The 25,370-nt window shown below is 36.1% G+C and overlaps 2 protein-coding genes across 6 annotated transcripts in view; both read right to left on the reverse strand.

The window, feature by feature from the left end:
- Positions 1 to 6,273: 6,273 nt before the first annotated feature.
- LOC107675754 (glutamic acid-rich protein-like) lies at positions 6,274 to 13,684 on the reverse strand. Of its 5 annotated transcripts, XM_016470178.1 has the most exons (15): positions 13,456 to 13,684; positions 12,937 to 13,036; positions 12,706 to 12,847; positions 12,400 to 12,496; positions 12,185 to 12,327; positions 11,926 to 12,025; positions 10,894 to 11,042; positions 10,359 to 10,817; positions 9,993 to 10,126; positions 9,779 to 9,944; positions 8,535 to 8,861; positions 7,824 to 7,923; positions 7,596 to 7,742; positions 7,383 to 7,487; positions 6,274 to 6,633 (listed from the first exon to the last, which is right to left on the reverse strand). In XM_016470178.1, the coding sequence occupies exons 1-15, from the start codon at positions 13,542 to 13,544 to the stop codon at positions 6,504 to 6,506; spliced, it is 2,388 nt and encodes a 795-aa protein (XP_016325664.1). In that variant the 5' UTR covers positions 13,545 to 13,684; the 3' UTR covers positions 6,274 to 6,503. The 5 variants fall into 5 exon arrangements, with proteins under 5 accessions (XP_016325664.1, XP_016325663.1, XP_016325660.1 ...); XM_016470177.1 differs by having other exon boundaries at positions 9,779 to 10,126; positions 11,926 to 11,989; XM_016470174.1 differs by having other exon boundaries at positions 9,779 to 10,126; positions 11,926 to 12,016.
- Positions 13,685 to 20,131: 6,447 nt separating this feature from the next.
- fnbp1b (formin binding protein 1b) overlaps positions 20,132 to 25,370 on the reverse strand; it is a 58,289-nt gene continuing 53,050 nt past the window's right edge. Inside the window, exons 13-17 of the mRNA XM_016470101.1 lie at positions 23,088 to 23,197; positions 21,915 to 22,047; positions 21,702 to 21,829; positions 21,331 to 21,479; positions 20,132 to 20,310 (exon numbers count right to left, since the gene is read on the reverse strand). Of these exons, the coding sequence (XP_016325587.1) occupies positions 20,132 to 20,310; positions 21,331 to 21,479; positions 21,702 to 21,829; positions 21,915 to 22,047; positions 23,088 to 23,197 (699 nt within the window). The remainder of the gene's footprint in view (positions 20,311 to 21,330; positions 21,480 to 21,701; positions 21,830 to 21,914; positions 22,048 to 23,087; positions 23,198 to 25,370) is intronic.

Genomic DNA, 25,370 nt, shown 5'->3' on the forward strand with positions numbered 1-25,370 from the left:
TTGGGCGGTTTGGTTTGGCGACTCTGTGCCTGTATAAACATGAGCAGAACATTTCCCCCACAAACAACCAACCACACAAACCGATCATCAACTAATCACAGCTAATTCAATCAATGAGAAATTGCTGGAAAGGTAAACACGAGGCTTTCAGTGGAGTTGAGACCCTGGAGGTAAAACACACGAGTCTGGCACACACGGACACATGTGCATGGAGCCAGAAAACAGTCATGATATGCCCACCTAGAACATCAGAATTTCCTATAAAAAAAAATTTTTTAAAACGAGAGAAAGAGTACATAGTGAGTAAAAGGTCATTAGTGTAAATGTGTCATCATACAGCGATCCTAAATTACTCCCCAAGAGGAAACCATTAGGACTTTTCTCCCAGTAAAGGGACATCTTGCAGCAATTGCAGTAAAACTAGTGGCAGGGAGACAAAGCCCGTTTTCTCCATCATTACTCCAGTCTTCAGTATCACATGATCCTTCAGAAATCATTCTAATATGCTGATTTGCTACTCAAGAAACATTTCTTATTATTATCAATGTTGAGAACAGTTGTGCGGCTTAATAATGTTTGGAAAATGTGATATATTTTTTCAGGATTCCTTAATGAATAGAAAGTTTAAAAGAACAGAATTCTTTTGAAATAGAAATCTTGTAATATATTATGTTTTTACTGTCACTGTTGATTAATTTAATGCATCCTTGTTGAATAAAATTATTAATTTCTTACAAAAAAAAAATCTTACTGACCGCAAACTTTTGAACCCTAAACTTTTAAATCTAATTATTTAAACAGCTAAATGGCTGTCACATGATCTCATCATGTTACACATCGTTAATTTAGCAAGTGACTTCAGCAAAATAAAAACTGATATTTTGCATTTTTAATCCAAATTTGTGCAAAAAAAAAAAGCCTTAACTTTTGCCAATCAGCAAAATAAAAACTGTTATTTTGCATTTTTGATCCAATTTTGTGCAACAAAAAAAAAAGCCTTAACTTTTGCCAATCTGATCAGATAATATTAAAGATTGTGGACCCATATTAATAGCCTGTGTGTAAGAGCAGTCCAAAGGTCAAATCAAGCGCATTGCAAAAAAGTAGTTTTCAAAATATTAGTTTGTTTCCAAAACCTGAGTGGAATTAAAATAGGGACACACACGCACAGAGAGAGAGAGAGAGAGAGAGAGAGAGAGAGAAAGAATGTGTGTGGATAGATGAAAACGAAATAAGACGGGAAATAGAATATAAGAGGGATAGAAGGATAACGAACATGAGAAGAGTTCCACGTGTACATTCAGGCAGGAAACTGTAGATCTTCAGCAGGACATGAAAGAAAGTCTATAGGGGAGGGGGGGAACATGGTGCAGAGAGAGCGAAACAGAGGAAAAACAGTCATCATCCCGACTTTCCATCCATCACCCCATCTTTCTGAAGGGGGGCGGGGATGCGGTCATTGGTCGGGACCGCTCAGTATGTTAGAGGTGGTCTGACTGTCAACTGCAGACATGATGATAAAGAAACACTCTAAGATGTCATTAACCTCTTAAAGGGATAGTTCACCCAAAAGTAAAAGCTTTGCTCACCATCATTACTCACTGAATGACTTTCATTCTTCTGTGGAACACAAAAGGTCATTGCTCATGGTTTTCAACTCAATTCAAGAGAATAATGACTGGAGCTGTTGAAATCAAAAATGACAAGAAAAAATAAAAATAAAGCATCATAAAAATAGTTCATATATACTATATTCAGATGCATATGATATCTTTTGTGAAGAATAGATGAAAATTTAAGTCATTACTCACTGAAAATCTTGACATTCGGCTTGGTTATGTTCAGGAGAATAGTAGCAATGTCTGATTCAACAAATCCAATGCACCAAATCTGGTTTGAACAAATCAGACTGATGCAAACACATTATCAATTATAAAAAAATACTTAATTTCAGTCTGTTCCTCACACCAGCGTCATTTTCGTATTACTGAGGTAGTTTTATAGTTTTTATTAATATTTTTAATCAATATTCACTTTATATTTTGAGTTACAGTTTTTGTAATTTTGTTGTTTGTTTTGTCATTTTTAGGTTTTTTTTTCTATGTAGTTTATATTCATTTTTATTTTCAGTTAACTAAATTAAAATAGGAAATACTCCCTGGTCAACTAGCTGTTTTTTTTAGATCTTATTCTATTGCTGTTAAGGTTTAGTTTATTTCAAGTAATGATTTTTGTTTAATGGATTTAATTTTAGTTAACTATAATAACCCTGTCTCACACAAAGCTACCGTATGACTTCAGAAGACAGTATGAATCATATGGATACCTTAAAATAATTGTTTTTACTTACTAAAGCATCCTTTTTGAAATCTTGGAAGCTCCCGTGTCCATTCTTTGCAACTGCATGGAAAACAGTGACCGGCACACTATCCAGAATTTCTCTTCCCGCTTTCCATTCATGAAACGAGGTCATACAGGTTTGGAAAGTCAGAAATGGCCTAATTTTAAATGAACTATTCCTTTAAAGAGACATAAAGCTCAAAATGGAAACGGTAAAAGAATGTTCTGGAATGTTCCAGACCTGGACCAGCGAGAGGGATTCTGTGAGGATCTGGACCGTGGCATCTTTATTAGAGGAAACATACTGTATAAAGACTCAAAATGAGGTTGGGACACTACAAAGTCCACTCGTAGAACAGAGGCCACATTGTGCTCTGGGAAACATAGTTCTAACCCTCACCTTCTCTGGAAATAACTCGTCTTTGCGGTTTTTGAGACTTGGGATTTTAAATGCCATGGTCCATTCGCCAGAAACCTAGAAAAAAAATGTGTGATTAAAACCATATTAAACTGATAGATTGCATAGGCTAATATCGCCTGCGGTAAGTATGACTAACTAAATTCCATATTCTGAAGAAAGCATGAATGGGCTTGCCTGTGTGCAAAGCTCTGACCAGACCAGACCAGACCAGAAAGCGAGTTTTCTTGAACCTTCTACATCTTTGTCCTTCGTTCTGTTTTCCTATTTACTTTTCACTTTATTCCCATCTGGTGTGTAGTATTCATGTATTTTTGGCCGAGCAGATTTTCTCTAACTCTCTTTGCTGAGTAGCAGTGTGACTCAGTCCCGCAGTGATGATGAAATTGGTTTCGGGTCCACTGGGTCCAACTTCTGGCAGGAACGGACAAGAAAAAGCGCCAGTAACAAGGAAAATTCTCCTGCAGCCAGAACAGAAAACATTCACACAACACCGCGAAAACAGATACAGAACCATATGAAAACATCTCGCCTAGTGACCAGCCACGAACGAGAGACCCCACTACTTGTTTGTTTTGGACGAGTTGACCATTCAAACTTTGAGATTTACGACAGATAGCTGGACAACTTGCTATGTCTTTTCTACGTTGTCCAGAAGAAGGCTTTAGGCTGATGTCACATCTCACCAATAGAGAATGACATAAATCAGAGGTCTCCAAACTCTGTCCTGAAGGGCCGGTGTCCTGCAGAGTGTAGCTCCAACTTGCCTCAAACACACCTGCATGGAAGTTTGTATGCCTAGTAAGACTTTAATTAGCTGGTTCAGGTGGGTTTGATTAGGGCTGGAGCTAAACTCTGCAGGACACCGGCCCCCCAGGACAGAGTTTGGAGACCCCTGACATAAAATGTCAAAAATACAGTCTACAAGAGCAAATTTTCTGTCGATACTTGCCTGCAAACCACATTTATCCTTTTGTGAGCTACACTAAGTGTTTACAAGCAAAAAAACATTGCTAACTAAACAAGAGTTCTGAAATTAAGAAAATTAATCATTCATGTCAAAAACTGTGTAGGGCGTTTCAAACAGAAATGCAAAACAAAATGACTCGGGCTGAATTCAGAATAGCATACTACTGATTATTTCTGCTATATAAAAGATCTCTCCAGTATGCTATTTCAAATGAGCCCCTACACCCTTCAGCCTCCAAAGCTGTCACTGTGGAGCCTTTCCAGGGAACAGAGAATAGGGATGATCACTTCTTAGTGGAATGCAGTTACTTTAGACATTGCTCCCCTCAATACAGTGCTCACCGTGTTGAGATAACTACAAATCTTGGTAAAGTCAACATGAAACATCTACAAACAATTTTACTTGCATAATGTGATATATCTCTTTTCTCCACATGAAAAAAACTCTTTTTCCATCAGGAATTGGTTAAAAGTGTCTCTATATGGCAAGTAGTTGGAGGGGAGGGGCTAAAAAAATAAGGGCTCCATGATGTCAGCTGTTCAGTTACATATGATGAAAGATTCTGCTTTTTCTTTAGAATTACTGTATAAAGACAGTAAACGGGGTCAGTGTTTGTTGACTTTGAAAGATAGATCGAGTGGTTTTTCAATTTTACACATCACTCTCTCAATCACTGAAAATTTCATCTCAAACAATAAGTCAGCTAATTTCACACGTGTTCGCTAACAGATCCAGCCACACTGAGGATCATTTCTCACCCGGTGAGTCATGCACTAGATGACGCGAGCGTTCTGGCTGCCGTGGCGCTGTGTGACCCACGTTTGTGGTCTTATGGAGACAGAGAACAGATTGGCTTGTCAGAGGTTCGTTTTCGAGCAATGTTTGGTTTAACTGCTACATTGTAATGAAACTCAACATGATAGATGAAGTTTGCTGGAGCCGCTGCATTGCTGACTCATACTGTGGAGAATGTGGAAGGGTCACTGCTTAAGGAGACAGAGAACAGATTGGCTTGTCAGAGGTTCGTTTTCGAGCAATGTTTGGTTTAAGTGCTACATTGTAATGAAACTCAACATGATAGATGAAGTTTGCTGGAGCCGCTGCATTGCTGACTCATACTGTGGAGAATGTGGAAGGGTCACTGCTTGCAGGAGGAGGTAAAGAAGAAGAGGAGGAGGTTGGGGCCCCAACATCTGGATAGCTGACGTGACCTATAGCGACAACACAGTGAAAACGGTGTGAAACGCGAGCCGGATCCGGAATAGAAAGATTTGGATCTAAATCCAGTCTGACACTAATAAAGGCAAGAGATATTGAAAGAGTTTTCGAAAGAATCGGGAATCCAGCATCTGTCTGGAGCTGCAAATCTCAAAAACAGACTTGGCCTTGTAAAACTCACACACACGTCTGCTTCGGTCATTAGTGAAGGGAAAAAAGCTGGAGGGAAAGATTAAGAAATGGTGCATTAGTTAATTTGCTCGAACTTCACCTAAACTCTTATATACATCATTGCATCCCATTAAAGTGGTTATTTAAGCAAGAGATGCTGATATATTGTGAATAAGAGGTCAAGGTTTGGCTGGATAGTGGAAATAAGCACGTACGAGTAAAACAAGACAGCAAATTTAAATGTGCTTACTTCTAGTAAGCCATAACAATATTCACAAAATATTATGTCCTTATTGCTTTTAAAAACAGTCACTTGACTAAGTGTAAATGAAGTGTAAACCTTCCATGAGATCTAATCATAAATAAGCTAAGGTTAGTGAGATAGACTATTACTATGTATATAATATACTATATAGACTAGACTAGAGAATACTATGATGTGCATTTTGGAATGTTGAATTGACCAATCAGCATCCAAGATTGGAAATTTCCATTTTATAATGAACAATACTGTGTATAACTCAACACCACCCTTATTAAACACCTGTGATGGAGTGTGACTGCCACCTAGTGGACACATCATGCAAACACGTTTCTAGATTGCATATTTTGCATATTAAATTATCTTTTTCCCATTCAACATGAATTTAGAATTATCATTACTACTATTATAGTAATTAAAAAATATTTTATTAAATGTCTAATCAATACAGAAATATATTACTATTGCACTGTAAAATAAAAATAAATATTTGATAATTTTATGTATTTATGGATGTCTTCATTTAAAATCATGGAGCTATTTTGACGAAAAACCCAGAGAGACCTTAAAGATAGCTTGTGCAGTGAAAGTCTGTATATGTAAAGCTCGCATCCCTGCTTAATATTATTTTTATGGAATATACATGAACGGTATATTCCAAACTGTATGCATGGAATACCCTATATTCTAGTATTCTATTCCAAACTAGCATATTTCAAATAATTTCCAACACAGAATCAGAAGACTGATATTTGAGGTTTATATTTTTCCATGGGACAAACATTTCTGAGGATAATTATTTAGAGAAAAGCTTATGAAAAACACATTGTCTTTGGAATATTGTTTGCAGATGAATCATGCACAATAAGACAGGGACTGTAAATTTCATGTGGTTTTTTAATTTTTGTTTTGGAAAATATACATAAATTGCTAAAAAATACAAAGAACTGAAAGCTTATTTTCTTAATGGTGCTGCAACAAATAGCAGATATATATTACACAAATCCTTATTTACAAATAAAGGCATTTATTGTTTTGAACATATGAACAAATTTACAAGAACACATGCAGATATGCGAAGCCGCCTTCTCCAGTGATTAAAGATGGCCGTCACATCTGCATGTTCACCTTCTTTGTTTTGGGATAACTTTGTTTCCGCTAGAGGCCACCGGAATGAGAAGTTTCCGATACTCCAGTGGAAGATATTTCTCTATCAGTATATTGACAGGCGTGCTGTCTGTCACAAAGCCCTGCCTGAGAAAAACAAGAGAAACAAGTACTTGAGCATGATAAACAATTTGACATAAAAACAAGTAATATAACTCTATCCAGCTTAAAGGAATAGTGAATGACTCGCAGTGAATGGGTGCCGTCAGTATGAGAGTCCAAACAGCTGATTAAAACACCACAATAATCTACAAGTAATCCACACCACTCCAGTCCATCAATTAACATCTTGTGAAGCGAAATGCTGCGTGTTTTTAAGAAACATCAAGACATTTTTAACTTCAAACCATTGCTCACGGCTAAAAAATGAGTCAATCCATAATATTGTTTCTCCAGTAAAAAAGTTATCTAGTCGGAATCAGGAGAGAAATGTGCACAAATTAACAGTTCTAAACAAGTATGTCTGTGAATTTTGATGTGAGAGAACAAAAGGGGATGGACTTTTTTTAACTAGGAGGCGGGTGTTATTATGGACTCATATTTTGGCCAGAAGTGACAGTTTAACCTTAAAAACGTCCTAATGATGGATTTGTTTCTTACAAACACACAGATTTTCACTTCACAAGACATTAACTGATGGACTGGAGTGGTGTGTGGATTACTTGTGGATTATTGTGATGTTTTTATCAGCTGTTTGGACTCTCATTCTGACGGCACCCATTCACTGCAGAGGATCCATTGGTGAGCAAGTGATGTGATGCTCCATTTCTCCAAATCTGTTCTGATGAATAAACAAACTCATCTACATCTTGCATGGCTATTCCTTTAATACTTACCTTCTCATGAGGAGCTCAAAATCTTCAACCTCAATAGTTTTACGTTTGGCATGAGTAGTGTACGCTTCCAGATCGTCTGCAAGCCGTTCGAAGTACTTCTTAAGACTAAGAGGATTAAAAAAAAAAAAAAAAAAGGCACACAAACATTGGAGGAGATGTAACTTCAAATATTCATGCTGCAATAGGGAAAATAATTGTTCCCTAAATCCTTACATTTCATTAATGGCAGGGTAGATGTCACTGGCCACCCTGGTTTTGGCGAAGTGCTTGAACATACTCATGACGTAACTCTTGGGAAGAACATCAACCCCTGTCTGACGCTTCTGTCTGGGGGCTCGTTTGGCAACCTGAGTGGCAGGACTGAGATAAATGGGTTTTAGATTTGCATTAAAAGACACTGTAACATGGACATCGGGAAAAGGAATGTTAATGGTAAATTACCCAGCATTCACTTCTTTAAGGACTGTTGGCATAGCCTGCGCAATAGAACTTGTGAAAACTCTCTTCTGTCTTACAAACGCAGGAGTTTTCATGGACAGTTCTGAAAGAAAAGAAAAAAACACAACGCTTAAGTAAATGCAAGTTATCCTAGTTATAATAATTGGGTAAAACTGACTCACAAATCATTCACTCAAAAGATTGTAATACATTTAACAATAAATAAATATTTATCATAAGTAATGATAATGAAGAATTTAATTATTTTAGTACAAAGAAATTTTTAATGTATTGGTTGTTATACTAGTTCATTGAAATGAACAATTCAAATGAATTGATTTGTTAAAATGAATCGGATATTGTTGAACCAGTTCATTGAAGTGATTCACTCAAATTAACTGACTTGCTAAAAAGATTTAGGTGTTGTTGAACCAGTCCATTAAATGATTCACTTAAATGAACTGATTCACTACGTATAACTGGATGTTGTTAAACCAGTTCATTGAAATTATTCACTCAAATTAACTGACCCTGCGTCCCAACGTTCATACTATCATGAATGTTCATACTAAAAGATTTAGGTGTTGTTGAACCAGTCCATTAAATGAACTGATTCACTACGTAAAACTGGATGTTGGTAAACCAGTTTATTGAAATGATTCATTCAAATGCACTGATTCACTAAGATCAACTGGATGTGAAAGTGGGAGTCACCTGCACTAAGAGCGTCGTCATCATCGTCCTCTTCCTCCTCCTCTTCCTCTTCCTGTGGAAGTTCAGGGCTCTGACTGGCTGACCCAGAGTCCATCAGCTCCTCCTCCTCCTCTGATTGGTTCAGTTCTTCTGGGGCGTCATCATCTTCTTCAAGCTCTGGCACATCTTCCTCAGCCAGACTAGCCTCATGTTGCTGTGACCTCTGCTCTGGTGTGCTGAGCTCTGCTGCAGGATGGAGCTGAGGAAACTCAGGGCTGCCCAGTGGTTCTCTTTCTTCATCTGAAAAGTCCTGTAAGTCTCTGTTCCCGTCGATAAAATCCAAAAGATCTGAACAAAAACACATTACGTTTTTAGCCTACACACAAACTGAATTATCCATTAATTTCAGTTGTCACTCACTGGTAGGGCTGTCACGATAACCGCAATATTGTAATACCGTGCTATTGACAAGCCAACTGCAGAAGAATGCAAGAACCACAGTAACCGCGATATTTGCGTTTTCTTTTTCCGTAAGGTTATGCCCTTCTTGTTTTACACTTCGTACATGTGTACCGAATATTAAATAAGTTAGTAATGATAACAATGTGTACTATGCTGATTTGTACAGAGGCTCCGTAAATTTGCACTTAAGCCTAAACAGACAGTGAATGAATGAGAGAGAGATCGACTGAGCGCGTACGATTACCTGTGTCTATCCTTCAGCCTGAGTCATATTCGAGTAAAAAGGTTGTCATGTCCAAGGAAAGCGAAACCTCTATCTTAGCATCGACGCATTGCTGGTCAGCTGAGCCTTCTAAAGTGGCGCTCAAAGTTAAAATGATTTTAACAGCTTGTTTCATTACATCTCTCTTTGAATGAACAGCCCGTCCACAATGCACAGGTGAAATATCCGCAGAAAGTCCAGTCAGATTCGAGGATCAGAACTAACTGTTATACATATAGGCTAACAATTAATAGCCCAACGATCTTATTGTCAGGTCTATGTTCTTTTATGTGGACCTTTTTTTTTAGTATTCTCTTCTGTTTACTTCACCTCCTGTTTCAACACTCTATTAAGTTTAGTTTTCATTGGTTTCTGAATATGACATTGTTACATCGCAACACACACACACATTTTATATTTATATATATGTCGATATTACCACATATCACACTATTGAGCCACTCAAAATTACCGCAAGGGAAAGACAGCCCTAGTCACTGGTGAAGAACTTTGTGATTTTGTCACTTCAAGCAGTCCTCACCTTTCTCTCTGGGGTTCAATCCAGCTCCAAAACTCTTTGTGACTCTCGTGGCAGCTGGAATTCCCAAGACAGAGCCTCCTCCCTCTGAGCGGTGAGCTCTACGAGTTATTCGCTCTAGATACTGTGAGGTGTCTGGGTTCTCTGTTCTATGTTTAGCTTCAACAACCTCCTCATCCTCGATTTCCTCAACATTCTCATCCTGAACTTCCTCAACCTCCTCATCCTCGATTTCCTCAACATTCTCATCCTCGATTTCCTCAACATTCTCATCCTTATCTTCCACAACATTCTCATCCTCATCTTCCACAACATTCTCATCCTCATCTTCCACAACATTCTCATCCTCAACTTTCTGATCCACAATTTCCACAACGTTCCCTATCTCAACTTCCTCCACAAATTCTCGATCTTGTAGCTCCACATCACGAGATTCAGGAAGTGATTCTGTCATTGCCTGCGTTGGAGCAAGTACAATATCATCTTCTGGACTCAAAAACACATCCTCTTGGGATGAAGGCACCACATCTTCCTCATCATCATCCTGTGATTCCAACTCATGATCTTTTCCTCCTTGAATTAATGCTGTCATCCTCAATTTCCACAACTTTCTGATCCTCAATTTCCACAACGTTCCCTATCTCAACTTCCTCCACAAATTCTCGATCTTGTAGCTCCACATCACAAGATTCAGGAAGTGATTCTGTCATTGCCTGCGTTGGAGCAAGTACAATATCATCTTCTGGACTCAAAAACACATCCTCTTGGGATGAAGGCACCACATCTTCCTCATCATCATCCTGTGATTCCAACTCATGATCTTTTCCTCCTTGAATTAAAGGTCCTGAGTCGGGAATTTCACTGGCTCTCTCAAGCTCATGTTCTCTCTCGTACTCTGCATCCCTCTCCATCTCTGCAGACGGTCCCACTGTGTCGTCTTTTTTAGGCTGGACGTAAAGCTCTGTGACATCATTGAGGCAGAGTGTGAACTTCTGCCAGGAAGAATCTTCTAGAGTTTTTCCATCCTGAAATACAGAGTGATCTAAAGGAGAGAGAAACCATTTCAGGTACAGACAAAATAGGATGTATGCAAAATTTTAGACTTAGTTTATGTAAACCTTGGCTGGGACCCTGCTCCAAGCATCTCTGAACGGCCTCATCAAATGCATCCACAGACGGCAGCCTCCGATTGGACACCTTCCTCTGAAGCCCTACCCTCTCAATGCGCTTCTCTACAAATGGGGTCTTCAAGGTCAGGTTCAGGCCACTGCCAGAAAATAAATTTGAATGGATCACACAAAATGCCTCAATCATGCAATCAATCATTACATCTTCTAACAGTACGATACATTGTATTTTAATCATTATCATTATTTCTAATGATATTAGAAATTAGATATTTCTCCATTATTTAAGCATATTCGTCTGCAACCTTTTTCCGAAATGGATACATTTAGCCCAGTGTTTTACTTAACCTTCCCAACCTGGCAACCATGTGCAAACCAAGCACTGATCATCTGAAAACACCTGCCAACATGTAAGTTGGAGTTCAGCCATCTCCACTGCGATATTTTTCTCAAATGAAAGTTTAATACAGCCAGTCTGTTTTCTTTCACATGGCAGTTTGCACTGTTTACTGTGACTAAATCTGCAAGAAAACCTGAACTGTAACAAATCCAAACATAAACCTTGACTATACTGTTTGCAATCATGACTGCTGAATAAATGCACTTGCGCTGTTGTTTAAACATCATTTGGAAAAGTGAGAATTAATATTATGAATTTCGCTGGATTAGCTTTTAAGAGAAAGTTCTTTAATGTAAAGAGTGTGTGTTTTTATATAAGTATATCTAGAACCTAAATGAGGTCAAATAAACCATGCGAGTTGACTTTTTTTATTTGTATTTATATAAAATGCAATAATTCTGATGAAATCCAAAAATAAATTTTAATGACAATAATCATGCTTACTGATCATTTCTAAGCAAAATAATTGTGATTATCAGTTTAACCATTATCGTGCCACCCTACTATGTATTATATTGCAGTTCCTAATAAATTTAACAACAAGCTAGTAATTATATTTACTTTCCAATACCAGTTTTAGTGACTAGGCCAGTCTACTGGGAAATAATGGACAAAGCATTTACCTTTTTGAGCCAGAAGACCAATCTAAATCTTGAGATGCATCAGCTTTCTCCTCAGAGATATCACCTTTATGAGAGACATGCGAGACGTCCTCTGTGTTGTCTGAGAATATAGAAAAAGGGTTATATGATACCGAGTTACTTTTTGAACATGTGACAAATTATGTGCCAATATTCCAATTCATATGTATAATGCCAATATTCAATTCCAAACATACACAATCTTGCTAACACATATAACAGGTGAGAATTGGTGAAGCACCTGGCAGTTGATCTAACTGTTTCTCGAACGCTGACGCACTGAAGGCGCGCTGCAGTTTCCTGCGGCTCAGTCCTCTGACCACATGTGTCAGGGGTTCAGTGTTCAGAGTCAGATCAGACAGCTCCACTCCAGACAGACCTTCACTGAGGAAAACACAGACACATGAGCACAACATGAAGAGGATCACAAGTATATGTGATTGAAGAGGTACTGACGTTCTCTCTCCAGCGCTGGACATACTGGCCTCGGCTGGATTCGGCTCTGATGCTTGAAGTGCAGGCTGACCAGACATCAGCAGTGACGCTTCGGTCTCTGAAACAAACATGGGTGAAACATCAAAAACAGGGTTTTTCTGCTTTCTGCCTGTGCGAATGTTTGAGCTGGTAAAGTAAATGTGCTAATATTTAATGCAAATTCTTTAAAGAATTTTTAACTATTTAACTTTAATGTCAAGAACAACTAAGTGTTTCTTGACATTTATTAGTTCATTCCTAAAACCTTGGCAGCAAGTTCTTATTCACCCATCTGAATGATCCCCCTGAGCAGACCACGAGTGGTCATGTCCTCATCATACACTGGGGACGGGACCGTCACAGGAGGGTTCGTATTTGGCACCGTTGACCTTGGCCGTTTAGGTGAAGGGAGGGGTGACAGGGAGGCACTCTGAACAAAAGAAAAAGGTATTAGGAACATAATCATGTAGAATATGCATTTGCAACATATTAAATCGTTTATTTAAACACCACACATACCTCATGGAGCTTCTTCTTGAGTCTGTGTCGTAAGGCAGATCCAGGACTCTCCAGTCCAGGGGTGTTTTTCAGCCTCATGCTCCGCCGTACAATTGTTGCACTGGAACACATTTTAAATATATATTAAATACATATTATACACACAAATAAAAGCAATACACAAAGTTTACAGGGGGAAAAAAATTATAAAATGATGAAAATCAGTTCTAAAATTCTCTCTCTCTATGGATGTTTTGCATTGTTGTGTGGATGGTTTTAGTTAATCATTTTAAAACGTAACAATTAATAAAAATACAGACTTGAGAACTTTGTTTACAACTGGTATACTGATAATATAACTTTCCCTTTATACCATTTTTGTATTTATCCGTTACTCATAAATGTACGTAACTGTTTGTTTATATAATTTATCTGCGTTTGCATAAACCATTCGCTTAAAAGCAAGCAAAAAATCTAAAATTAAGCTGAGTCACTTTTTATTTGTATATAAAATGTAATTGACAATTGAAATAAATTCACCTTCTGGTTACAGGAGACCTTGGTAACTCTGTGTGCAGAACTCTCCTCAACAAAACCCGAGCAGATATGTCGTCTTCTGTTGAATCCATCGTTTCTTATCGTAGTTTATCACAAAATGAAATATTCTCGAAAGCTACAGAACTTTAACAACATAAAACTTAAAGTAAACAAAGAAAAACATCGTCTCCTCATTCGTCTCAGGTTTGAAAATGGAAGTCTCACAACTCCCGCTCGTTCGTTCAAGTGAATCTCGCGAGATTTTGTCAATCGCTTTCATTGGCAGTGTAGTTTACTGCATTCAAGAGGGCGCTCGGCGTAACGAACATCTGTTCATGACATACAAACGAAAACCAGCCCCAATCTATAGGCAAAAACAATGTTTTATTTTTTCATTCACCAATCAGTTTTTAGATTTCAGGCTATTTTTAACCAAACTTTGTACAAAGATGATTCTCATTCTCAACTATATTATGAAAGATATAACAGAATGATTTGATGTACTATTTTACTTTATGCAATGTGTGCGTAAAATGTCCATAAATTGGTATTCCCATTATATACAATGTATCTATACATTGCATCTAATTTGCATATTAACGTGTTCTTGGGGCAAACCAAAATAAAGTAATAACTTGGCAACATTTTCATAAGAATATCTCATATTTCATAGGAATATTGATCTATAATTTCTTTCCCTGTTGACTTGTTGTGTTTCCCCAAAGTGCCTAATTAAGAAGACGTATGAAAATTATGCCCTGTTTCGTAACAAAAAGTCATATTCCGATTTGAAACCCCATAACATTTTTCTGAGATGTTTATTTACGACAAACAATTTGAAAATTGGTCAGATTTAAATGATAATTACAAAACATTATCATATTTCCCAAGAGTGCTAAATTTTATCATTCTGTCAATATCATTCATATTTAAAGACCAAGCAGATGGAGTGTTTATGATCAAACCTCCCAACATTTGATATCTCTGAAAAGGCCTGAATGTGCTCTGTACAGGACATCCAGACTTAAAACCGAGGCATGTATGATCTCAGAGAAATTCACTAAAATATAATGTCCTCAGAGGACAAAAGTCTATGTCTGGGTCCCAGGAGGATATAGCCTCACGAATATAGAATCTTCATAATGAAATCTTACAGAATGTTACAACTGTTTCTTTCGTCTTATATCGATAATTGTTTAAACACTGAGAGAATGCTGTGTGGTTTTGAGCTGTGACATGAATCAATATTACATACATGCAATGTATGTAATATTGAGACAAAACCACAAAAAAAAAAAACTTGGTTAGAGATGCCACGAAGTAGGTGGCAATGCCTTAACCATATGTGTGTTGAAGGTCACTAGGACCTCTTCCATCCTTGTCAAGGGGAGTGCTAACCTTCTCTCCTTTCATACAACACAACAAATAGTGTCTGTTCGCGGAGGATATAAAGGGCGGCAGCTGGCCATTATGCACATCAACGGTGACTTTTTTAAAATTGGAAAAACATACTTCGTTCTTATTATGTGTATTACATATTACAGTATGGACATGTCTGTATATACGTTATAAGCGTATTATTTGGATTTATGTTTTTAAAAAGCTATTTTGCCATCCTTAAGACCCGCGCATTGCTTTCTCATTTGCATCTCCGACATGTCGACCAATCACAACGAGGAAACAACAAACGTCACAGACTCTTGCCAAGATGTCGACCAATGTTAATTGCCCAGGAAGTAAACATAAGCCCATACAGTGTAAAAGCAGCTGTTGCAATACAACTGATATCATGTATGCTATGTGTTTTAATACGCAATTTTAAATATTAATTTATTGACTTTAAATATTCATATGTGGAACATGGAAGAGTTAATGGTTTGCGATGTTCGTTTGGCCAATAATATTAGTACGTTTCAAATGAACCAATGAATAAATACATATTTTGTTCTGAATTCTTATGGATATTTTTGTATTAATAAGACTTGTTTATAAAGTTAACATGAGTGTAAATGTGTACATATTTCAATTGTTTTCAGCCCTGACTCTGCTAGTGTGTTAATTATTTTTGTGTAAAATGATAAAACTAGGATATAATGTTAATATAGAAATGTGTGATGTCATGCAGGTAACTTCAGATTTTCCACACACACACACACACACACACACACACACACACGTCTGGTTTGCTATCCTTGTGGGGACTCTAAAGTGATACACTGAGACAATCATTCATTGATTTTTCCCCTCTATCTTTAATTGGCACAGTTAACACATACAAAGTATTCAGTGCTCCAAAATACAAGCATTGCTCACAGCTCACATGATGCATGTCAAATGTCTGGTTAACCTGTACATTTGGCTCAGAGTACATTTAAATCATTACATACTGTTTATATATATAACCAGCGAAACCAATGAGGTTGCGAGGTTCTCGGCTGGGTGCTCCACAGGGTAAAACCATGAAGACATGAACAAAACAGCTGTCACAATAAATACATACCCATATCAACAGGACATTATTCATGAGTGTAAATATAGCCCCTCCCTTGCCCGACAAACAAATACAGCATTTGAGCATGATGATTGGACGGTTAAGGTAAAGCAGGAAGTCTAATAGATGAAATTAATGAAAATGTGAATCACTGAAGGGACATTAGATAAAAATGAGTTAGATAAGATGGCAAACAGACAGACAGAATTAGTAATTGCACTGGAAGGGCGGAGACAGAGGAGGTGCCAGGGCAAGCAGACATGCTATTGGCCAGTGAAGCCCCGCCCCTGACATGTGCAACAGCCATATGAGCAACCAATGGCCAGCAGCTGTTATCTTTGGGAGGTGGAGTCAAAGGGTCTAAAGGGGTGTGGCCTGATGAAGGAGCCGGAATGAGTGACATCATGAAGAATTTTAATGCTGCGTTCCAACTCAAGAAAGATTCCAGCTTGCAACTTGGAAAAGTGCAACAGAACGGCACTTAAAGACATTTCACATCATACAGTACGTGTGGTTAATGTTAAACAAATGCTTTTAAGCGAATAAAATGTATGAACGAGTCAAAGTTCCTACATCATAAGTTTATATATATGAATGTTTTTTGCTGTGTAAAACACGATTTGTTGATAATCATACACCTGTAAAACATGCTTGCATTGCCATTTTGTTTCTTTATACACTAAAAGTTTCGAATAATTAAAGTTTAGAAAAAAGTTTTCGAAAGAAGTTTCTTCTGCTCACCAAGGCTGGATTTATTTGATCAAAAATACAGCAAAAACAGTAATATTGTGAAATATTATTACAATTTAAAATATCTTTTGTCTATTTTAATATATTTATATTTTTGTGGAAACCGTGATAGACTTCCATTCAAAAGTTTGAGGTAAGATTTTTTTTTTTAATTCAGCAGGGATGCATTTAATTGATCAAAAGTGACAGTAAAGACATTTATAAATATTACAAAAGATTTTTATTGAAAATAATTTCTGTCTTTTGAACTTTCTATTCATCAAAGAATCCTGAATTAAAATCACGGTTTCAGCAGCAAAAACTGTTTTCTGCACTGATGATGATAAGAACCATTATTAATAACTGAGCACCATAATTGAACATCATAATTGAGCAGCAAATCAGCATATCAGAATGATTTCTGAAGGATCATGTGACACTGAAGACTGGAGTAATGATGCAGAAAATTCAGCGTTGCATCACAGGAATAAATTACATTTTAAATTATATTCAAACAGAAAACACTTATTTTAAATTGTAAAAAAAAAAATCACAATGTTACTGTTTTTGCTGTATCTTTAACAAATACAAGCAGACTTGGTGAGCAGAATAGACTTCTTTCAAAACATTAAAAATCTTAATTGTTCCAAACTTTTGACCAGTAGTGTACACCATCTTTCGAGCATCAAGCTATATATAATAGGAATATGGATGGAACACAGCACTGTCGTGGTACCGCAAATTCAGCTCCTTTAACAGACCACATTCCCAGGGTTTTAGTTCGAGGAAAGGTGAGGAAATTTGAAACAAGACAGTTAAAGACAAACACACATACATACACTCACTCGCACAGGCTGAAAGAAAGTTTAGCGCCATTCAGCAGCGATGAAGAGCCGTAAAGCAAAATGATATATGCAGATCATATTCACCTCATTATAAAATAACAGACAGGTAATAAATCTAAATGCTATAATATTTCTCTGATTCACTGATAAAGTTCCTCTCTACAGCAGGAGAATTTAGGCCGAGAGGTCTCTATAGCCTCTTCCTCTCGCTTCTTTCACTGTTCCTCTCTTGGTTTTGTGTCTGTCTCTCATCTGTCTCACTCTAGGGCGATTCATGGAGGGTAGGCTGTAGTTTTCCTCACATGTGGCTGCTGTTTGCCCTGCACCAATGAGTCCTCCTTCCATACTTTACGAATCTGCAGTCATACAAACAAACATATGAAAAACAAAAGAAAAAACATGTTAGACTTGGTGAAAGTAATGGATTCATGGCCGCTATTAAAAGGCTTTTCACACTATACTTAACCCTGGGTTATCTTCTTTTTATTTTTAAGTCATTTCCTTACGCCAGTGTTGTTTCAGTATTATTTATATACTATTGTAGTATTTATTAATATTTCGAATTAGCTGTTATTTTTCATTTTAAAGTTATGTGCTTTTGTCATTTTTATGAGGTTTTGTTTTCTTTAAATCTTTTTTATTTTTATTTCAGTTTTAGTGTTTAAAGTGTTTTAGTGACTTATTTTATTTCAGTTAGTTGTCAAGGCAACATTTACATTTTGTTTGATTTTTTAAAAGGTTTTTTACATTTAAGTTTGTCATCTAATATATATTTTATTTTATTTTATTTCAGCTTTATTCCAATTCACAAAAATGATTTTTAATAGTTTTATTTTTAATAACTACAAAGCTCCACACATAACATGAGGGGGAAAAAAAAGAAATCTTTCCCATAATTTAATCATTTGTTCCCATGATATATTAATTAGTTCCCTTGTTTTAGGTAAATAATGGCCACTGTTTAAATAAACTGAAACAATGTACAACACCACAATTTAACTAAACAAGGGAACAAATGAATAAGCCCTGAGAACAATGTCTACTACATATACAGTAGTTACTGTACAATGCTATATACTACAGTGCCAAATGTACACAGCAATTAACCCATGATAAACTAACAGTGTGAAACATGGAACAAGATAATCCAGGGTTAAAAAACAACTATGATAACAAGTGTGAAAAGTCAATTTGAATGCATCCCTAAACACACACATATGACATACAGTATATGCTAATATGAGCTGAAAACTTACAAAATGAACTGGAAAATATATATACAATATAAACACATTGGATTGTTTGTAGCATGATTTATAATATGCATGATTTGTTGGCAAGAGTATTTCAGTGTTCTTGGTTGAATTCAAGAACAAACGTGACCTGAAACGCACTCAAACATGCATTTATGCAGTGAAAAACTGCCAAAAACTCACTCAAACAGTCAGAGGACTCAGACTAAGTTTAGTGTTTTCAGCAATCAAGATCTGCATGTAGATTATCTCTGTTGGTTTGTGAAGCAGATTGGGTTTTGTGTGTGTGTGTGCATGTCATTTTGCAGACAATTCTAACTTAAAGGTGGCATAAGTAGGTTAATGCATGTCTAAAATGAAATAAAAGTCAGACTCCAACACTTCATTCAGAGGAAATCACACTTGTGCAGTATTAAACTGTTTTAAATGTCAAACGCAATTCATTCTAGATCTCTTCAAACACACGGTTAACGCACTCAACTAGAACTCCGTCTCACCCTCAGAAAGAAAAACTCTTCTCCAGGAAAACACATCTGTGAGGAAACATTCAGAAAAGATTCATATTCACGTCATATTTAATCTAAAATGGCATTTAAGCTCTTAGGAATAAAGATCAGGAGCACCAAACATGATTGTGAGGATGTGATGCATACTATGCGATCAGGATTTATGAATGCATACTGTGCTTTTACTAATTTATATTATGTTTTTGTAAACGTCTATGTATCATATCTGTTTTCCAAGGTTATTTCTTCTCTTTAAGACTATCAATATCAACTACAAGTGTTGAGATTGAACACAATGTGAAGAAATAATACAGCTAAAGATCCAAAAAGGCAGTCTCTGCCTAACTCATATTTGCAAGTGATGTGCTTTTCACAAATATATTTTGTGAAAAGGAAATTATACTTTTTTAGGCTACTTGGAAACTGTTTATTATTACTAGGGCTTGACTAGTGGTTATAAAAAATTGTTTTTGGGGGAAAAACACTAGCCTAATTTGACCTTCAGTTCATTTGCATATGAAAAACTTGCATGTATCTCTTTATATATGTGTGTGTGTTGCATTTTTGCCTGTACATTTAGTCGGAGTGATCTAACATGCACTGCTACTCAATATGACAAGATACTACCGCCATATTAAACTATGGAGGGCTAATATCTAAAACCATCATGTGCTAAGACATATACAATCATTTAGTCCTTCAGTTTCAGAAAAAAAGTGTCCGCTTAACCAAAAACAATCTAAAAAGTCAAATTGTTGGCTTGGAGAAGGTCAGGATCACACACACCCCCTAGACGTCTCCTTAAGTGTTCATACACAAACACACTTCTGAGATCACAGGACCTAAAGCTTAGGGTCATATGTAGGTTATGGCACCTTTGGCGTTGGAGTCCAGAAAGACCTCGACGTAGGATGTGGGCACATAACCCTCCTCTTCCTCGTTTCTTCTAATACGCGTCCATCCGTCACCTTTGTCTTCCTCTATTACATACAAGAGCTCACCCTCCACTACTGAGATGGTGCCTTCATTAGCACCTACAGAGAAAATTGGAAGAAAAGCAATCAATCCATAAATAAAATATGTATATACACTACCATTTAAAAGTTTGGGGTCAGTAAGATTATTTAATGTTTTTGAAAGAAGTCTCTTCTGCTGAGCAAGCCTGCTTTTAATTGATCAAAAATACAGTAAAAACAGTAATATTGTGAAATATTATTACAATTCAAAATAAGCGTTTTCTATTCAAATATATCTAAAATATTATTTATTTATTCCTGCGATGCAATGCTGAATTTTCAGCATCATTATTCCAGTCTTCAGTGTGACATGATCTTTCAGAAATCATTCTAATATGCTGATTTGCTGCTCAAGAAACATATTATTATTATTATTATTATTAATGTTGAAAACAGTTGTGCTGCTTCGATGTGCTGCTGGAAACGATGATACTTTTTTCAGAATAATTTGATGAATAGAAAGTTCAGCATTTATTTGAAACAGAAATCTTTAGTAATATTATATTATAAATGTTTTTACTGTCACTTTTGATCAATTTAATGTGTCCTTGATGAATAAAAGTTAAAAAAAAAAAATTTTTTTTACTGGCCTCAGTAAGGTAACACCTACAATAAGCTTCCATTAGTTAGCATGAGTTAATGAATTAACTAGCTTTTACTAACAATGAACATTTCAGCATTTATTAGTCTTTGTTAATGTTAGTTAACAAAAATTTCATAAATTAATAGATACATAAATAAAAGTTCAAATTAACTAAAATTAAATGCTTAAGTATTTTTCATGGTTATTTCACGTTAACTAACGTAGTTAACAGATGTTAACAAACGGAATCTTATTGTAAAGTGTTACCATATATACTACCATATACATATATGAAGAAACCACTTTTTTGAGGTTTTATTACTTAGGATGCTGTCTTAGCAGGTACTTCTATATGCATTTGACAACAGACAGTGAAGCAGCTCACTAGGGTTTTAAACAGAGCCCATATTTTTGCTGTAAATGTTTGTTTAATTATGCATTTATACATGAAATACCTTCAAACGGGTAGAGGGCTTTGCAGGTGCCGATGGTCGGTAGCATTTCTTCATCTGCGTCATCAAATTCATCTCCAGACTCTGCTGTTTCAGGTTGGACTTTACTCTGGACCTCAGAACTCGGTTCCTCTGTATAACTGCCATCCGGACTGCTCCATCACACACACGCACAGACACACACACACACACACACACACACACACACACACACACACACACACACACACGTACACAATAACTATAGCAACTGTTTGCAAAGCACTGTGGCAGTAAAGTGACTGTAAATTCAGTGTGTATGAATATGTTAATATTAACAATAATAATATTCTTATTTGATAGATTTGTGTGTGTGTGTGTGAGTGAGTGTGTACCTCTCTCTATCCTGTGCGCAGTTGTTGTTGGTGGGTGGTGTGCTGTTTTGGGTCTCGTATAGAACACTCGTCCTCTTCAGAGGGTCACTCTTTACCGGCATCCTTCCTTCGACCTCCGCTAACCAGCCCTAAAGCACACACACACTAATTTCCACTGAACTGAACTACTCATCCAGGCCTGTGCTGTATTTGGAGATGCTAAATGACACACACCTCAAATTTCTGTGCCTCTGCCTGCAGCTTCTCAATGTTGTGGGCGATCTCTGCTAACCGAGGGTCCACGCTGTTGGGATCCCCCATCTGTGGGTTCTTCACATACACTTCCTTCATTTTAGTCAAAGCATCTCTACAGAGAAAAAGTACACATACATATATTTGCTGACTAAATCCAATAAAAACCTGACCTAGTCAAAATGTTCAAAAAGGATTATGTAGAGCATTTCTACAGAAATTTCATAATCGGAATCAGAAAATCAGAATCAAATAAAATCTTGAAGGATTCTTGATTTTTACATTATATTCTTGAGTCCTACTGAATATTGTATATCTTTTTCAAAACTCATTCCATACTGTATTGAATAATGTTGTGCTGCTGGAAAGTTAAAGATGGCTAAAGTTATAAGGGTTTTAAAATACTAAAAGATTTAATTTAAATTTGATTTCCTTTTCCCTTTGCAATCATAGAAATGCTGGGAACCATGTGTTCTCAAAAAAAAGTTGGAATCCTGAAAGAAAATTCCCAGGTATACCTTTGGATTTCTTAAATTCCAATCAGATTCCTTAAGGATTTTGTTTATATAAACATTAATTAGACATGCAATTTTTTTCAAATGTGAATATTAAACATTATACAATTAAGAGGGTAAAAAAAAACAAGAAAGAAAAACAAAAAAGTGAAAAAGAACTATATAAATAAATAAATTATGTAATTATGTAAATAAATAAATATGTATGCAAATAAATATGTAAATAAATAAATATCATAATTAAATAAATAAATAACTTTGTTAATAAATTATGTAACTAATAAATGTTGCAAATGTATGAAAATGAATAAAATAAGCAGATAAACATGTAAATAAATACAATAAGTAAGTAAATACATTAAGTAAATACATAAAAAAATAAAAAATAAAATAAAACAACAAGTAAGAAAGTAATTGGTGGGTAGGAGTAATGTAAAAATCTGAAAAAGTGTACAATCTGCTATAAAAATATCAAATAATACTTTGTAAAATAAGTTGACAAACTATTAAAGTCTTTATATATTTCTTTTTCAAAGAGTCTTTATTATTGTCTATATATCCATTGGGATTTTTGACTAGTGTATGGCAGGATATATGAGTTTGTGTTTCTATTTGTGTGTGTTTGTCCATGTCTGTGTACCTCTGGTCCATCTCTTTCTGTATGTCTTTATTGATGTCGTCGATCTTCGCCTGAAGCTTCTTCCTTCTCTGCTCTGGAGGAAGATGACTGAAGTCCTCAGGATTCGAACCCTGAGAGGAGACAGAGAGGAGGACAGACAGCCAGTGAGTATCTGCACCTTAAAAACTGTCACTGTCCTGTTAGAATCTGCAAATATATAAACAAATATGTATAAAGGGGGGCAGGCCAAACCAGGACACATCCAATCACATCAATGGACTATTAAAGAATCTCCTGTTCCTGTCATCTGGTTGGCTAGCTGCCTTTGGAAAGGAGCCAATCAGCTTTCAAATCAAGTGTTTATCAAAGGCAAACCAGATGAGCTAATTAACCTATTCAGTCCAATGCCAACAACAACACTGATTAAACAGTTCTCATAAAATAACCTCTTATCTTGCTGGCTCATCTTTGAAATCTGATTCTGGTTGAGCTGAGAGATTTGGTTTGCATCTGTCCTTATGTGCCCTCTTTCTATCTCGCTCTAATATCCTGTTCCTGTCTACATTAATGTATTGATCCTCTGAACACTCCAGCCACTGTTTTTTCCACATTAGTTCTCTCTGGCATGCATTATTTGCCACAATGATTTCAACCACATGGTGGCGCCGTGAATTTCGGGAGGTTAAACCTGCTGCAATGATTTTTAACCCTATGAAGCCTACTGTATCATATGTGATAGGCACATTTAAGGCCTCCAAATAATCAACATGATTAAAACTTTGCTTAAAAAAAACCACAAACACAATCTACTACATGCTTTCTGTGGTCTGATCGATACTTTTTTAGCAAGTAAAAGGCCTCTTAGTATAAATTAGGTCATGGTACATGTCTTTTTGCTGTGAAATCTTGCAAAAAGTAAACGTGTGAATAACTTTTATATTGTTAATAATATTTCAAGATGAACACTTACTGGACTGAAGCAACTTATTTTTGCTTAATTATCCATATATAATTTTTTTGAAAAATCATGTTCAAATGTATCAAATATGATTATTATTATCAGGCTTTTGAGGAAAGTTTATTTGTTCATCTCTCAATCATCATTGTATCTTATTCATTCACAGCATTTCTATAATTCGAGTTTGGACTGAATAGGTGGACGGCTGTATCTTTCTACAGTCCTGCCCACAGGTCAACGCAAGCATCTCACTAAAAGGTCAAAGGTCACAAAGCAGGCACAGCGACCTTACCCCTTCTTCCACATCTCCATACTGTCATGCAACAATAAACAACCAGATTTTTCTGAGCATGCATTGCACTGTCACTCAAAATACAGTTAAATAAAACCACAAAATCATTGCAGGCAAATGTTGAAAATTAATAATCAAGGTCTACACCAGCACAATATACATGCTAAACTCACTGTTGTACTCACCCTCTTCACAAACAAAGACAAATTGTTCAAATAAAATGTTAATTATGTAACATTCTGATTATTTACAAAAAATAAATCTCAGAAATGAACTCAAAGAAATTATATGGATCAAATACGCATATCTATGAACAGATTTATGTTTAAATATAACCAAACATTACCTACAATGTAATAGTCTATAAATCACACTACACCATCAGTGTTTCAATAATCACATGTAAAAAGTTTTGGGCGGGGTAGTGTAGTGTCGGGGTAGTGTAGTGTCTAAAATAGCAAGACACTCTGTGATTGGTTAAGATATTTTATCTATTCTAATCACTGATAATTATTAATAACACTTTATTTATATTATTTTTCACCCTCATGTCATTCAAAACCAATTTGACTTAATTTCTACAGTGAAACATGAAAGAAGATATTTAGCAAAATGTGCATGCTGCTCGTTTCCATAATGAAAGTGAAAAGTTAAACCAAGCCTCTCCTTTTGTGTTCCACAGAAAATCAAGCCAGAGGTTTAGGAAGACATAAAATAAAGACTATATATTAATTCTGCATGTGAACTATTCCTTTAACTTACACTATAACATCAACAGATTCTCTAAACTACATTCAAAATTATCGCATTTCAGCATATTATGCCACACATCTGGTTAGGGATCAAATTAATCAAATTGTTTGAAATACATAAAGACCGAATCATGGACAGATAAACAAACACAGGGACAAAAAAATGGGTTTCAGATCACCTCAATAAGGTTCCGCACGTGGGCATTGAGTGAGAGCTACACAGAGGGACAGTCACCACAGCAACAAGACGAAACAAAACAGACATCAACAAAAAGATAAATCAGACAACATGGTTTTGAACT

Source organism: Sinocyclocheilus anshuiensis, unplaced genomic scaffold, assembly GCF_001515605.1.
Source record: "Sinocyclocheilus anshuiensis isolate Anshui unplaced genomic scaffold, SAMN03320099.WGS_v1.1 scaffold708, whole genome shotgun sequence".
Taxonomy (NCBI): domain Eukaryota; kingdom Metazoa; phylum Chordata; class Actinopteri; order Cypriniformes; family Cyprinidae; genus Sinocyclocheilus; species Sinocyclocheilus anshuiensis.

Coding starts and splice junctions, on each gene's coding strand:
- LOC107675754 (XM_016470173.1), bottom strand. CDS start 13,544: ATGGATTCAACAGAAGACGACATATCTGCTCGGGTTTTGTTGAGGAGA. Junction 12,497..12,705: donor CAGGGGGATCATTCAGATGG/GTGAATAAGAAC, acceptor TGTTTGTTTCAG/AGACCGAAGCGTCACTGCTG. Junction 7,924..8,534: donor TGACGACGCTCTTAGTGCAG/GTGACTCCCACT, acceptor CTTTTCTTTCAG/AACTGTCCATGAAAACTCCT.